Source organism: Caretta caretta, chromosome 16 (assembly GCF_965140235.1).
Source record: "Caretta caretta isolate rCarCar2 chromosome 16, rCarCar1.hap1, whole genome shotgun sequence".
In the NCBI taxonomy this organism is placed as follows: Eukaryota; Metazoa; Chordata; order Testudines; family Cheloniidae; genus Caretta; species Caretta caretta.
This window is the reverse complement of record NC_134221.1, coordinates 20358281-20374862: the sequence shown is the minus strand read 5'-3', so window position 1 is coordinate 20374862 and position 16582 is coordinate 20358281. Positions and strand designations below refer to the sequence as shown.

General features: G+C 43.5%; 1 protein-coding gene across 4 annotated transcripts in view; it reads right to left on the bottom strand.

The window, feature by feature from the left end:
* Positions 1-16582, bottom strand: part of NACC2 (NACC family member 2) — a 130392-nt gene that overhangs the window by 18940 nt on the left and 94870 nt on the right. For 3 of the 4 annotated variants that reach the window (XM_075120545.1, XM_048822949.2, XM_048822951.2), the window contains exon 2: positions 12880-13806. In XM_075120545.1, coding sequence (XP_074976646.1) covers positions 12880-13744 — 865 coding nt within the window. In that variant the 5' untranslated portion in view covers positions 13745-13806. Of the gene's footprint in view, positions 1-12879; positions 13807-15248; positions 15797-16582 lie in introns of those variants that run through there. The other variant, XM_048822950.2, reaches the window with a different exon arrangement.

Genomic DNA, 16582 nt, shown 5'->3' with positions numbered 1-16582 from the left:
AGATAAAGTTTGTTAACAGCTTTAAAAGTAGGCAGAGCTAAAACATGATCCCCCCATAAACGAATTAACAAACAATAATTATTTGCACGTATAGAATGCTTTTCATCCATATATTTCAAAGCATTTTACAAAGGTTGGTAACATGGAAAACTGAGGCATACGATGGTTAAGTGACTTTCCTAAAGTCATACAACAAGTTTGGGAATAGAACCAAGCCCTCGTTCTCCCGCTCTTATATTTTGTACATTGCACCATTAGCTTTTATGCATTTCTTTTTCAAACTATTATTGTAATTGCAGGAAGTCAAACAATATACACAACACTCAGACCAGCAAACAAACTGCACCAGATGACAGACAGTGGATTGTAAATTTCTGTGCACGTCACACAGAGTGACTCTGAAGGTACATCAATTTTTGGGCCAACCAGTCTTGATACTGCAATAATAAATAATGCAAAGAAAGCAACATAACGCAGTCAAGTGACTGTACTGCCCTGGTATTTGGTAACTTCCTAAAGTAACTAATTCCAGCTGAAGCTGGTGTCAAGTTCCATTTCCTGAAATCCTGCCACTTGCTCTGAAAAACAACTTTAATAGTACAGACAACACTGACCTACCCAAATTGTGTTTTTGGAGATACATGCACGCACAATATTGGGAAACGTCAGTGATGTTTTGGCAGAAAAAAATATTCTTCTGATTTATTTTGAAGTGCCCTGTGTTTAAACATAGGAACCAACAACAAGGTCATAGCATTCTCTTTTCTGAAGCTAAACATCGCATGAGACCTCAGCCAAAATTTGTGCTAGAAAAAAAACCCCACACAGTACAATCCAGATTAATCCGTTCTAATATAATTAAATACTGTTTCGTTTGCTTATTGCCTCTGTCTATAAAAATTCTCATTTATATATGGACACTTACCTCATTGGTGGATTTTGTTTTGGTTAAAGAATTAGTACAACTCAAACAAGATTAAACAAACTTTACCAAAGATTTAGGTCTTTTTAATGCTACTTCAATTCAACATATATTAAATTACTGCACACAGAACTGTAGCATAAAAAAAAACCAGGGTACAAAACACTTTGAGGTCCCATGTTTTCAAAGAAAGCAAGTCTGTTTGGCCTTTATGCTCTACAGAACAGGATAGTATTCACTTCTAATTAATTTGTATCTTCAGAGGGCAGCTGCTCCTCTTCCTTTGAATGAAATGGCAAACAATGTGAAGTATTGTCTCACATAGTTTTGTACTAGACTAAGAAAGCAGCTTACCAGCTAACGCAGAGGAAAAGAAGAAATAATTAAAAAGGCAGTAGGAGCTATGCGGCTGCACCCATGTATTTTATTTACACACACACACACACACACACACACGTATTTGGGTCTGAAACTTGGAAGGGTTTCATAACAAGCAACAACTGACCTACAAGAGGACACATCCAGGACTGGAGTATGGAAAACTACCTCAGAGCTACCTGGTTAGGTGAAAACCAAATCCTAGGAAGTGCTGAAATTAATAGAAATTACTGGCACTCAACAACTTGTGGCATTGGACCCTTCCAGCATCTGCTTGGTGGTGCTGAGTGCCTTTGTTCCACACGCTCTTAAGATGCGCTCTGCTTTGCAGAGGTCAGTTACATGAGGTCCTCCATTTCTAAGTATCACTGTTTTAGTTGACAATGGGCTGTTACAAACCATTAGATCTTAAGAAGTATTTTATTATTACCTTTTACTACACAGTTGTAAGAAGCAATAATCCAACTGGCTATACATTTGTAAATATTATGCGTATGATGTTAAAAAAAAAAACTAATACAAATTAATTCGTGTACATATAAAAACCTTAAAAAATAGTAGAAGTTATCAGCAAAAATGAAATTCTGATTACCTAGACAATGAAGAACAGGTTAACTGGCAGGGCTGACAAGAAAGGTAAAAGGAGGACAATTGTACCTGAACCCCAAGCTCAGCCCCCTTCCCATGTCTGTAACTGGGTGAAAAGGGAGGGGCTGCAGCCCCAGCAAACAATGTACCAGGGCCTCAAATTTCTCTTGACAGGCTGTTAATGGGGCTCGTGGACACGCATCAGTTCAGAAAGAATGACAGTAATATGTCAGTGGCCAACATTTTCACACTGGGGTGCCCAAATCATGCAGTTAGGCGCTTACTTGGGTACCTAAATAGGTGACCTCATTTTCAGAGGTGCTGAGCACCCAGGTCTCCCAATGATTTTAATGAGCATTGCGAGTGCCCAGCACCTCTGAATATCAGTGCCAAGATTTTGATGTCTAATTTCAGGCATCCAAATTTGAAACTGTTGACTGTACTCCCTAAAGGCCAGTTGCTTTAATATCTTCTTGGCTCTTGCCAACTCAAAGAGCAGAAATACCAATTCCCCCTTGGAAGTTCACAATTCCAGAGGTTTTCATCTGGATTCTCTTCTTATTCTTCTCATTCACTATTCTACAGGGTAGGGAAGTATTATTGTTCCTATGTTACAGACAGAGAACAGAGAGAGCAGCTGAAGTTACTTGACCCTGGTCACACAGGAAGTGTGAACCCAGAAGTCTTGGGTCCTAGTCCATTGCCTTATCCACAAAATTACCCTCTTCTCAACTATCATGGATGACTGGAGTTTGGAAGCATACCTCTAGTTGCCCTCCCTTTTCCAAAGAGTCAGATTTTTCCTTTCAAACAAAGAGTTTACAAGAATCCTTATCTCACACTTGGTAGGGAGCGGACATGAAAACAGAACCCAGCATCTGCAGCTATTTTCACAGATTCTTAGTAGATTTACTGGCAAATGGTATGTATGTTTACAGAAAAATACACACACGCGTGCGTGCACACAAGAAGAAAAAATGGTAATATAGTCCACCATTGAACTATACATATTTTACTAATAGTGCTATTTGCAACAGTATACTCAAATGTAGAGATATGATGCGTGTCCTATTTATACACAGAATTAATCTGGAAGTGCAGGAACAATATTACTGGTTTATAAATGCCCACATCTTGCCTTTGTTTCACATCTCAATCAGGAGTGAAACATCTGCCAGTCTAAAATTAAACATCTGTGTTTTACTGTGAAGAAACAGGGACTAGAAGTTTAATGCCAAAAAAGGTCTGAAGCAGAGTGACACCCAAGTGGATCTTAAGTTTTCTTACGCTGCTGGGTCCTTAATAAGAAAGAGAATTTCTTGCTTGCAAGTTGTTTTCTGTGGTTGATATAAGTTCAGAACAATTCACATTGATTAGACAGGAGGCAGCCAATGAAGCTAAAGATTTCCCCTCTAGTCAGCATTATACCTTCCCCCTTTTTCCCTCGCAGCCATTAGAGGATTCCCACTTTTACAATAAGGGTATGTCTACACTACGGAATAAGGTCGAATTTATAGAAGTCGGTTTTATATATTCGAGTGTGTGTGTCCCCACAGAAAATGCTCTAAGTGCATTAAGTGCATTAACTCGGCGGAGCGCTTCCACAGTACCGAGGCTAGAGTCGACTTCCGGAGCGTTGCACTGTGGGTAGCTATCCCACAGTTCCCGCAGTCTCCGCTGCCCATTGGAATTCTGGGTTGAGATCCCAATGCCTGATGGGGCTAAAACATTGTCACGGGTGGTTCTGGGTACATATCGTCAGGCCCCCCGTTCCCTCCCTCCCTCCGTGAAAGCAAGGGCAGACAATCGTTTCGCGCCTTTTTTCCTGAGTTACCTGTGCAGACGCCATACCACGGCAAGCATGGAGCCCGCTCAGGTAACCGTCACCCTATGTCTCCTGGGTGCTGGCAGACGCGGTACGGCATTGCTACACAGTAGCAGCAACCCCTTACCTTGTGGCAGCAGACGGTACAGTACGACTGGTAGCCGTCATCGTCATGTCCGAGGTGCTCTGGCCACGTCGGCTGGGAGCGCCTGGGCAGACATGGGCGCAGGGACTAAATTTGGAGTGACTTGACCAGGTCATTCTCTTTAGTCCTGCAGTCAGTCCTATTGAACAGTCTTATGGTGAGCGGGCAGGCGATACGGACTGCTAGCAGTCGTACTGTACCATCTTCTGCCGAGCAGCCATGAGATGTGGATGGCATGCAGTCCTTCTGCACCGTCTGCTGCCAGCCAAAGATGTAAAAGATAGATGGAGTGGATCAAAACAAGAAATAGACCAGATTTGTTTTGTACTCATTTGCCTCCTCCCCTGTCTAGGGGACTCATTCCTCTAGGTCACACTGCAGTCACTCACAGAGAAGGTGCAGCGAGGTAAATCTAGCCATGTATCAATCAGAGGCCAGGCTAACCTCCTTGTTCCAATAAGAACGATAACTTAGGTGCACCATTTCTTATTGGAACCCTCCGTGAAGTCCTGCCTGAAATACTCCTTGATGTAAAGACACCCGCTTTGTTGATTTTAGCTCCCTGAAGCCAACCCTGTAAGCCGTGTCGTCAGTCGCCCCTCCCTCCGTCAGAGCAACGGCAGACAATCGTTCCGCGCCTTTTTTCTGTGCGGACGCCATACCAAGGCAAGCATGGAGGCCGCTCAGCTCACTTTGGCAATTAGGAGCACATTAAACACCACACGCATTATCCAGCAGTATATGCAGCACCAGAACCTGGCAAAGCGATACCAGGCGAGGAGGCGACGTCAGCGCGGTCACGTGAGTGATCAGGACATGGACACAGATTTCTCTGAAAGCATGGGCCCTGCCAATGCATGCATCATGGTGCTAATGGGGCAGGTTCATGCTGTGGAACGCCGATTCTGGGCTCGGGAAACAAGCACAGACTGGTGGGGCCGCATAGTGTTGCAGGTCTGGGACGATTCCCAGTGGCTGTGAAACTTTCGCATGCGTAAGGGCACTTTCATGGAACTTTGTGACTTGCTTTCCCCTGCCCTGAGGCGCATGAATACCAAGATGAGAGCAGCCCTCACAGTTGAGAAGCGAGTGGCGATAGCCCTGTGGAAGCTTGCAACGCCAGACAGCTACCGGTCAGTTGGGAATCAATTTGGAGTGGGCAAATCTACTGTGGGGGCTGCTGTGATGCAAGTAGCCCACGCAATCAAAGATCTGCTGATATCAAGGGTAGTGACCCTGGGAAATGTGCAGGTCATAGTGGATGGCTTTGCTGCAATGGGATTCCCTAACTGTGGTGGGGCTATAGACGGAACCCATATCCCTATCTTGGCACCGGAGCACCAAGCCGCCAAGTACATAAACCGCAAGGGGTACTTTTCAATAGTGCTGCAAGCTCTGGTGGATCACAAGGGACGTTTCAACAACATCAACGTGGGATGGCCGGGAAAGGTGCATGATGCTCGCATCTTCAGGAACTCTGGTCTGTTTCAAAAGCTGCAGGAAGGGACTTTATTCCCAGACCAGAAAATAACTGTTGGGGATGTTGAAATGCCTATATGTATCCTTGGGGACCCAGCCTACCCCTTAATGCCATGGCTCATGAAGCCGTACACAGGCAGCCTGGACAGTAGTCAGGAGCTGTTCAACTACAGGCTGAGCAAGTGCAGAATGGTGGTAGAATGTGCATTTGGACGTTTAAAGGCGCGCTGGCGCAGTTTACTGACTCGCTTAGACCTCAGCGAAACCAATATTCCCACTGTTATTACTGCTTGCTGTGTGCTCCACAATATCTGTGAGAGTAAGGGGGAGACGTTTATGGCGGGGTGGGAGGTTGAGGCAAATCGCCTGGCTGCTGGTTACGCGCAGCCAGACACCAGGGCGGTTAGAAGAGCACAGGAGGGCGCGGTACGCATCAGAGAAGCTTTGAAAACCAGTTTCATGACTGGCCAGGCTACGGTGTGAAAGTTCTGTTTGTTTCTCCTTGATGAAACCCCCCGCCCCTTGGTTCACTCTACTTCCCTGTAAGCTAACCACCCGCCCCTCCTCCCTTCAATCACCGCTTGCAGAGGCAATAAAGTCATTGTTGCTTCACATTCATGCATTCTTTATTCATTCATCACACAAATAGGGGGATGACTACCAAGGTAGCCCAGGAGGGGTGGTGGAGGAGGGAAGGAAAATGCCACACAGCACTTTAAGCACAGCACTTTAAAAGTTTACAACTTTAAAATTTATTGAATGACAGCCTTCTTTTTTTTGGGCAATCCTCTGTGGTGGAGTGGCTGGTTGGCCGGAGGCCCCCCCCACCGCGTTCTTGGGCGTCTGGGTGTGGAGGCTATGGAACTTGGGGAGGAGGGCGGTTGGTTACAGAGGGGCTGCAGTGGCAGTCTGTGCTCCAGCTGCCTTTGCTGCAGCTCAACCATACACTGGAGCATACTGGTTTGGTCCTGCAGCAGCCTCAGCATTGAATCCTGCCTCCTCTCATCACGCTGCCGCCACCTTTGAGCTTCAGCCCTCTCTTCAGCCCGCCACTTACTCTCTTCAGCCCGCCACTTACTCTCTTCAGCCCGCCACCTCTCCTCCCGGTCATTTTGTGCTTTCCTGCACTCTGACATTATTTGCCTCCACGCATTCGTCTGTGCTCTGTCAGTGTGGGAGGACAGCATGAGCTCGGAGAACATTTCATCGCGAGTGCGTTTTTTTTTCTTTCTAAGCTTCACTAGCCTCTGGGAAGGAGAAGATCCTGTGATCATTGAAACACATGCAGCTGGTGGAGAAAAAAAAAGGGACAGCGGTATTTAAAAAGACACATTTTATAAAACAGTGGCTACACTCTTTCAGGGTAAACCTTGCTGTTAACATTACATACATAGCACATGTGCTTTCGTTACAAGGTCGCATTTTGCCTCCTCCCACCGCGTGACTACCCCCTCAACCTTCCCCCCTCCCTGTGGCTAACAGCGGGGAACATTTCTGTTTAGCCACAGGCAAACAGCCCAGCAGGAATGGGCTCCTCTGAGTGTCCCCTGAAGAAAAGCACTCTATTTCAACCAGGTGACCATGAATTATATCTCACTCTCCTGAGGATAACACAGAGAGATAAAGAACGGATGTTGTTTGAATGCCAGCAAACATACACTGCAATGCTTTGTTCTACAATGACTCCCGAGTACGTGTTACTGGCCTGGAGTGGTAAAGTGTCCTACCATGAAGGACGCAATAAGGCTGCCCTCCCCAGAAACCTTTTGCAAAGGCTTTAGGACTACATCTAGAAGAACCGCAAATGCCAGGGCAAAGTAATCCTTTCACATGCTTGCTTTTAAACCATGTATAGTATTTTAAAAGGTACACTCACCAGAGGTCCCTTCTCCGCCTGCTGGGTCCAGGAGGCAGCCTTGGGTGGGTTCGGGGGGTACTGGCTCCAGGTCTAGGGTGAGAAACAGTTCCTGGCTGTCGGGAAAACCGGTTTCTCCGCTTGCTTGCTGTGAGCTATCTACAACCTCCTCCTCCTCATCATCTTCTTCGTCCCCAAAACCTGCTTCCGTATTGCCTCCATCTCCATTGAAGGAGTCAAACAACACGGCTGGGGTAGTGGTGGCTGAACCCCCTAAAATGGCATGCAGCTCATCATAGAAGCGGCATGTTTGGGGCTCTGACCCAGAGCGGCTGTTCGCCTCTCTGGTTTTCTGGTAGGCTTGCCTCAGCTCCTTCAGTTTCACGCGGCATTGCTTCGGGTCCCTGTTATGGCCTCTGTCCTTCATGCCCTGGGAGATTTTCACAAAGGTTTTGGCATTTCGAAAACTGGAACGGAGTTCTGATAGCACGGATTCCTTTCCCCAAACAGCGATCAGATCCCGTACCTCCCGTTCGGTCCATGCTGGAGCTCTTTTGCGATTCTGGGACTCCATCATGGTCACCTGTGCTGATGAGCTCTGCATGGTCACCTGCAGCTTGCCACGCTGGCCAAACAGGAAATGAGATTCAAAAGTTCGCGGTTCTTTTCCTGTCTACCTGGCCAGTGCATCTGAGTTGAGAGTGCTGTCCAGAGCGGTCATAATGGAGCACTCTGGGATAGCTCCCGGAGGCCAATACCATCGAATTGTGTCCACAGTACCCCAAATTCGAGCCGGCAACGTCGATTTAAGCGCTAATCCACTTGTCAGGGGTGGAGTAAGGAAATCGATTTTAAGAGCCCTTTAAGTCGAAATAAAGGGCTTCATTGTGTGGACGGGTGCAGGTTTACATCGATTTAACACTGCTAAATTCGACCTAAAGTCCTAGTGTAGACCAGGGCTAAGAAGCAGATAAGACCAGCTCTGTCTGATGAGTGTGACGCTCTGTTCATTTCAGACACACATTTTTCTCCATTTCCTCTATGTTTGTACCTAGTTTGGTGTTCTTTTATATTTCCTGGAAAATATATTCTTTCTTGGCTTCTATTGACTGCCTCCTGCCTGATCCTAAGGATCAGACTACTCATTGATCTGTATCAGAGGCAACTGACTCAAAGAACCATGACTGCAGTTAAACAAGCAGTTTTAAAAAGATTGCAATTATTTGGTTTCAAGATGTTCACGGGATCATTGCTACTGGCTGTGGTTTAAATTGTAACATATCTTTTCTAAGCTTGGTCTGGGATCATCTTCATACAATATGCCATGTATCCTCTCACTAAAGATTTTGGATTGTTTCTTGCCCTCTTTACTTACTGTCAAGAAATCAGAGAGCCAGGAGAGAAAACTATTCTCTTAGCTAATTACTGCAATTGTATCCTATAACAGCTATTTTAGATGATTTTTTAATGAAATGTCCATGTGTCAGTTTGGTATTTCATAACTTTCAGGTCCAGCCTTTATACTCCAGCAATTTGTTGCATGAGGATTTAAAGACACTTGGTGCAATTTCACTTGTGCCTGTTGAAACGGAATAAAATCAAATACACCTACTAAATAGTAAGGGGACTGAAAAGAATATGGTTTGATATTGAAAGATGAGGAGCATCTGCAAGTTCCACTGAAATCCTTTCAGGATCAGGCCCATGGTGCTACAGGTAAAGCGATAAGTACTCTGCTTTTGTTTAATATCCTACCTAGCTGCATACTTCTCAAATCAAATACTAGAGCCCATATGAAGACCAACTAGTTTCTTTAAGGCCTAAATGTTCTCCAAGTCTAGACCTATTTACAGAATAAAGAGCCACCATATGGAAATACTATTAATGCACACACAAAAGTTATGCAAATCCTGATGATGATGATATTAATATCATCCAAAGCCAAAAGCACACATACAATCCTAACATCCTCTGACTCTATACTGAAATGTGATGTGAGGAATGGCCAGTTTCTGAAGTCTGGTCTGATCCATAATGGCAATTCCCATATTTCCCTCCATAAATTAGGGACTTCTTTCACGACAGCTAAACTTAATTCTTACATCTGCAATGTGTTTTAGAAGGGGAGTTAGCCTTCCCCTGGATTTATTTTCAGCTTCTTTTGCACTTCAGTATTCCTTATGGTTCACCACACCGTGCCATTGTTTTCTAAGTCAGCTACTTAATGACGCTTAAGCTTTACTCTGACTTTCTACCATCAAAGCCCTTTGCCAAGGTCATGAATTTCTTTGGTTTGTGCCAAGTTTCAGAGATTTAGTCTGGTTTTTCAGAAAGGCTTTTATATAGGAGAAAACAAAAATAAATAAGAATCTACAACACCCAAATGCTTTCAGAACAGACCTAATGAACAATGGCTTGGACCATCCTACAAGCCTTCAGCGCTGACATTCAGCACCTTGCAGAACCAGGCCCCGACATGGAGATGGAAGACGACAGAGGACACTGAACAAAAACTTGAGTTTCAGCTTAAAATGTCCCCTTACAATGAACCAGACAAACGTCCCTAACAATGGATACCTAGCACCATTCTGAATGACACTAAGCTGTGCAAGGAGAGAAATAAAAAAGGGGGGAGGAGGGAAGCTTCCCATGAGATTCAATGCATGATCTGGCTGTGTGCTCTTTTTTTGGCTTTGTTTTTGTTTTGACTCAAAAGGCTCTCAGAAACTTTGGCAATCACTATTTTACACTGTTTCCCCGTCTTTTGTGAGATTGTCAAGATCTACGTGGCAGGAGCAGGATTAGCTTTTCCTTGCTCTTCCATGTTGTAGGGTTTTTTGTTCTGTGTCTTTTGAAGGAAGGGCTTATTCAGAGTCATGAAAACACAGTGAGAGTTACACAAGTCCATACTAGGATGGAATAGCCTCGATTTTCATTTTCTTTTTTAAATCTTTCCCCCTCTCATCCCCAGATTTTGGGGAACCCTGAGACTATGCCTGTGGTTAAAACAGAAAACCCTTTTTCAATGTGCTTGTGCAGGAGAGACATGTTTTAGCTAGAACTGTATAGATTATAACCCTGGGGGAGGGGGCGTTGGCTGGCCCTTCAAGTTGGACAGAATGGTGACACAATGCGAGCTCCTACTTGGTGCAAGCTCCGTCATTTCCCTTACCTCCCCAAACAACTACCCATGGCTATGCCTCACCCAGCAATTCAGAAGCCTACTCACAATCTGCATAGGGAGAAAGAAAATATTACTCTTCTTCTGGATCATCAGATCCAACCTAAAGGCTGGACAACTGAAAAATTATCAAAGCCACCAAGTCAGCTGTTCACATTTTCAATTTTCTGAGTGGAGCAGCTCTGTTTTAATCTTACACAGTAATAAGAGTTATATGCAATAGCCTGCTTGCTTAGTAGTCGCATACCATACCATCCTATAGTTTTTCCTGTGATAGTCTTCTATGTTTCTATTGAATTTGTTCTGTTCTGCTATTATATAAATAGGCCCCATGGCTGAGAAAGAAAATATTATATACAAGGGTATAATCCCGTTTCTCTAAAGAACAATGTTAGAAATGCTCAACACTGTGAAGACAAACACTACTCAGTCATAATGCTCTGCAGTGTGGGGGGAAAACAAATATCCATGCAAACAGCCTCAGCTCTGTCCAGTTAGATGGACATTTTAAAACACATCCTATGCATCACACTCCATCCCACCAACTAGCTAGCCAGGCAAGGACTTTACAGTAATCACGCACCATTCCCTAGAATAGTCTACTCCTTTCTGAAAGTTTACTGTCAGTATGAGGAATTTGGACTCTTTCCTCAGAAACAGCAACTGAAAAAGCAGACCGCTTTTTAGAGACCGTTCTAATATTTAAAAAAAAAAAACCCTCAAAATTTGCCAGTAGCAGTATTTGCTGTGAGAATGGAAAGGCTAGTTTAAACACGACAGTTTCCCTTGCCCCTCCAGTAAAACACATGGCAATGATTTCTTCTCATCTATCTACTTACAGACTTGTACAGAAAGGACATTACTGTTCAAACAGAAGTTTGGGGTTCTGTTTTTATGGAGAGGGTTGGAAAGCCACACATGGGAGTGTCTTGGTGTTGAGAATTACCACCACCATGAATTACATACCTGGATCAAACAGAGGTTGTTAATGCAACATTTTCTACCCATCTCTAAAAATAAAATGGGTCCAAGGAAAGAAAGCCAACTTTTCAGCATATGTGAGGGAGTTAATATTTTCAAATTAGTCATTTCTGATCCAGCAATTACAACGGGAAATAGTAACAGTGAAAACTAAGCACAGACTAAAGAAAATTCTGCGTTGCCAGCTTGACAAATCTCAAGAAAACCATGAAATATGTTTCCACCCAGGAACTGAATACAAATCAAAGCTGCATTCTCAAACACCTGCAGCACCAATTAAGAGTCCACTGTGTTCATCCAGGAGCCTCTTTTTGGAATGTAGAAAGAACATACACCTCCCCATATATGTTCTTTTGAAATGCCTCTCATTGAGAAATACTAGCTGTTGAGATTAGATTCCCCAAGTGTTTGCTACCACATAGCCTCTATCCTCGTCTCTAGCCCTCCAAAAAAGCCAAAACACGACAGGCACCAGAGACATTTCCAAACGTCAGTTCAAAATCTTGAAGATGAACAAGGCCAAAACGGTTCTTTTTCAGAAAAGTTTATCGCTTGCAAGGGAAGCGGAAAAGAAAATGTCCCCTCATATACTCATACTGAAAAATCAAAACACCTGTGTGTCCTTGGTGGAAGAACCCAGCAGTTCCTTGTCTAGCAATTCATTGCTGGAGCAATCTTCTCCTTTAGCTAATGCTTTCACAGTGCAGTACTACCAGGTGATGAGTTAGGTTAATGAGGACTTAACTAGTCCTATCAATTATTTCTGAAGGGAAAAAGGGAACTTACCTGACAGCGTACAAGATAAAAATAAGGACATATATGTTAGGGATGGGGGAGACAGGTTTGTTTAAATTCTTTCTGATATACCAGAAATCTGATTTATTTGAAGTATTTGGATGGAGAGAGCAAGACATACACTGTAATTGATTTTTGTAAAAAAGGGAGGGAGTAGTGGGGAAATAAATGGATGAGGTGATTTGCAATTGGATACAAAGCCTTTCACCTTCAGATTGCCTGTTCTAATCCAAACCGAGATGGGTAGTGGCTGAGGTAGCTCTTGGATGACCTACTGTATGTGAAATTAGTTGGCACTCTCAGTTCAGCAGTTAATGGATAGGTGTCCATGTTGCAAAAACACAAAACAAATGGAGTCCGTGGCTGAGACTGCCAACAGGAGGAGGCTAAGGATTAAACAGACTATGGTCACTGCACTGCACTCTCACCCCTACATGTGGTCTCTCCAGTTCCGAAAAGCGGCACAGTAGTGGAGTGGTGGTGAAGTTTGTACTGTCCTATGCCCATGCTGTACCTGTTCTGTGGATAGAGAATTCAAGTTTCCTGGGCTGTCAGGCCAGCAATTTTCAACAGCATTAAATTCACAAACACAAATCTTCATGTGTAAACAAACAGGATATAGAAAAACCTGATGAAAAGTCCAAAAAATATATTCTAGACAAAGGAGAAAAGATTTAAGAGGAAGAGAAAAACAAAAGGGTTAGAGAAAGGGAAGGTTTTGGTTTATTACCTGAATATCCTCCTGAGGATTTGATATACATCTGCCCATACTGTTCTTCTACCATGGTATCATAAGCCTCATCATCTTCCTCATCCTCCTCATTGTGGTAGGAAGTGGGACTATCAGTAGTTGGAATGCTGCTGGCTCCTGGGCTCGTCCGCTCCCCCTGGGAGTACTGCACTTGCTGTATGTTTGGGATGAGAGTAGCTAAACTGGGCATTCCATAGTATGAAACACGAGACAACTTTAGCGGAGCAGCATTAGAAACGCTCCCTCCTGTACTATCCCGAGTGCTGGCTTCCAAGGGTCGCTTGACAGGAAGGCCTGACACAGCTGTGGGTTGCAGCTCGAGATTTTCGTGTTTCACCCGGGTCAGGAGCGGGATGGGCATGGAAGGGGACATGACGTAGGGCACAGAAGCAGACTGCAATTGGTTACAAGGGCTCTGAGGTTCCGAACTAGGATCTTCGATCATGGTGGTTTGAGAGTCACAGTGGGGAGAACTCACTTTGAACATCAAGTCTGTCCCTTTTTCTACGATATGTTGGATCTGTAGGAAACCTGCAGTGTACATCACTACCAGCTGTTCACTCGCGGCCATTGTGAGTTTCCCAGTGTAACAAAATGAAAGGATTTGCTGGAAGCAGGCTGGTGGCACGGTACCTGGGAGCTCAAATGCACTTTTGCTGTTCCCGCTAAACAAGTCTCTGAAGTACAGGCTGCTGGCTGCTAACACCGCACGATGTGCCTTGAAGGCTTGGCCCTTGACAACTATGGACACATCACAGTAAAGCCCCAGCAGCCTCTGCTCATTCAGGCAGCCCAAGACAGTGTTCCCAAAGTTGGGAATTTCTATGTGCAACATCTGTGACATGGCTCAGGATTAGTTGGAGCTCCTTAGACATGCAATGCAGAAGTATCCAAAGTAGAGCACATCTGAAAAATGAAGAAGGCAGGGAGAAAGAAACAGCATTTTTAGACAGTTCTCCGCAACAAACAAATAAAAACAAAAACAAACAACCTAACATGACTCAAAACTAAACCCTAAGGGCTGATGTATAACACCAAGTGTTTATAAAATTACTTATTGCATTTTAAATTTTTTTTTTTAAAAAACGTATTTAAATATTCAAATATTCTCAAAAAAATTTTTTTTAATTAACCTTCCTCTGGAGTTTAAAGTAAACAGGATAATATGGATGGTAACAGAGTGGGAATGAATAGTAAGGTAGCCCTATTAATATTCAACAGACCTTTGGAAATGGATAAAAAAAACCTGCTGAAACTCGAGATGAAATAGTTACAAAATGATGTGCCATTTTGTCTGAAATAAATATAGCATTCTATCGAAGTAGTTACTGTAATAAAACCCTATTTTAACGATCCTAGACGATGCCCCTACACTTGTTTTAAAAAAGAAACTATTCAGAGTTAAACTACTTTTAAGTGGAATTATAAGAGCCATTTAATTTAAATGAATCAAAATTAAGACAGGTAATTGAGCCCAAACAAACAAAACCAAGGTACTGCAGTAAACTTAACATCAAGTCATTTGTTTTTAATTTTAAATACAGACTAGGGCAAGAGTGTCCACATACGTCCCCCTGTGGCAAGTGCCCTATGTTCTGTTCCTGGTCATATTAAAAAGGGATTCTATAGGTGACATAGTGCAAGCCTAATCCAAGGCAAGACACGCACCCCGTAATAGGAACAACCCCATCTTCTGAAATCAGAAACAGTACTATCAAGAACGCCTCTGAACAATCTCAAATGAAAAAAAATACATCTACAGCCTATACGGCTTTCGACTTTGCATCAAACAACAGCACAGAGTGTACTGTTTTAGGACATTGGCACCTTTTGGGGATGAGAATAATTTCTCCTTTTCTGTACAGAAAGAGGCAAGCTCTGAAACAAGCCCATAGGAGCAGTAAAATTAAATTAGGTAATTTTAGTGCATAAAACTCCAGAAAAGCCAGTCAGTGCTTATTAGCCCAAATAAAGGCTACACCCCAAGAATCTCCTGCCCACCATCACCCAACCCTCCCCCCCTTAAGAGAACAGAAGATTTCAAATTATGTTTGCACTTGACGGTACTGAGTAAACTGTGTTTAACTAGTACCAAATCCTCATGACAATGGCATAAAAAGAAATTTACCTGAAATTTTTTTTTAAATCTCCTCTGAAAAGAAAAATAACCTACAAAGAACTTCTCTGTTCACACTGCTGGAAAAAAGTCCTATCTGCAAAGCCACTGAGGAACAGGAAGAAAAGAGAACACGCACAAAGCCAATTTAATTGTATCTGCATGGTTTAAGAGAGAATTCTTCAAAGCAAGGAACTTCTATGCCCCCTCATCTGATACCATGCGAACATACCTTAAACAACGAATGATCCAAGGTACTGCTGCTCAATGAAGGATCTCTTAAGTCCCTTTTTATCGCCTCCGTCTGCTACACTAACTGCAGCAACCAAGATCGTTCAGGGGGTGGGGGGGAAAAAATAGTATCAAAACCTCCGTTTGTATCTGCTGTAGCTCAAGCTTTTACCAAGTCAAATCTCGACGGCAGTGCATAGCATCTAAATGAATAGGCCGGATGCAGATTAACATTCAGGCTGCTCTCTGCAATGAATAGAGCCCTTTGATTAGGGACCTGAAGTAAATGCCAGTTTCAAACCGAAGCTTTAAAAACAGAGAAATATCAGTGCCAGAGGAATGCTCTCAGTGTTGGTACAAGACAGACTTTTGATGAGTCACTGCAATGCAAACAAAGATGGCAGAAACCCTGTACTGTATGCTGATGAAATGCTTAGTGGTGCCACAGCAACTGAGACAGGTTTTAAATTTATAGTGCAGTTTTGCATATGAATTACGCTGTAAACTGCCTCCTCTGCCATCCAGTCCATCCAGAGAGTCCAAGCATCTCAACTATTCCAAACAGGCTGCGGAGCTGGCACTGCTGCTGTTTAACTCCTCCAGCGTGAGGACGAAATTAGTCAAAGGAAGCACATCTGCTCCAGAAAAAAAACTACCCATCCCGACAAGGCGGCTCCTCGTTTCTTCCCGCTGGCTCAAATCTCTCTGCCCCACCACCACAGATGAAAGGTTTAAAACCTATACAATAATCACCCTACAACAAGCATCCAAAAATGGATATTTGGGGGTGCCCAAATCAGTACTAAATAAAGATGCTCCAGAGTCCTAAGTGCATATGGAGCAACGTTCATGGCCCCCCTCCCCCTTCCTTAACACACAAGAAAGCTTTTCAAACACAGGAAAACATTTACCCCTTGGGAACCCTTCTCAGTCTGTGGCTGCATCCACTAAAAGCAAATCCATTTGCTTAAGTAATGAAATCCTAGTCACATTGTCTCCCAGATTCAGATTTTAAATTACCTTAACATTTATTGAGCATGCTGGTGCTTTTTCTGGGAAAGAGGGTGGGGTCTGGCTTTTCTTACTTGTTCCCTGCACAGACCATTTTTTATTTCAATTAATGCTCTGTGGCTGGTTCTAATTCCTCTGCTCATATGGTGTCATAGATAAAATTCAAAACTTAAAAAAAATAAAGATTAAATCAGGCCACCTTTAGTCAAAAGTAGCTATAAATAATGCAAATATGTGGGGTTCTCCGCACTCACTTCTTATTTAGCGTGTGCATGCCTGGTTTTTACTGTTCATATGTATATTTGGTGCACGAAATTCAACTGT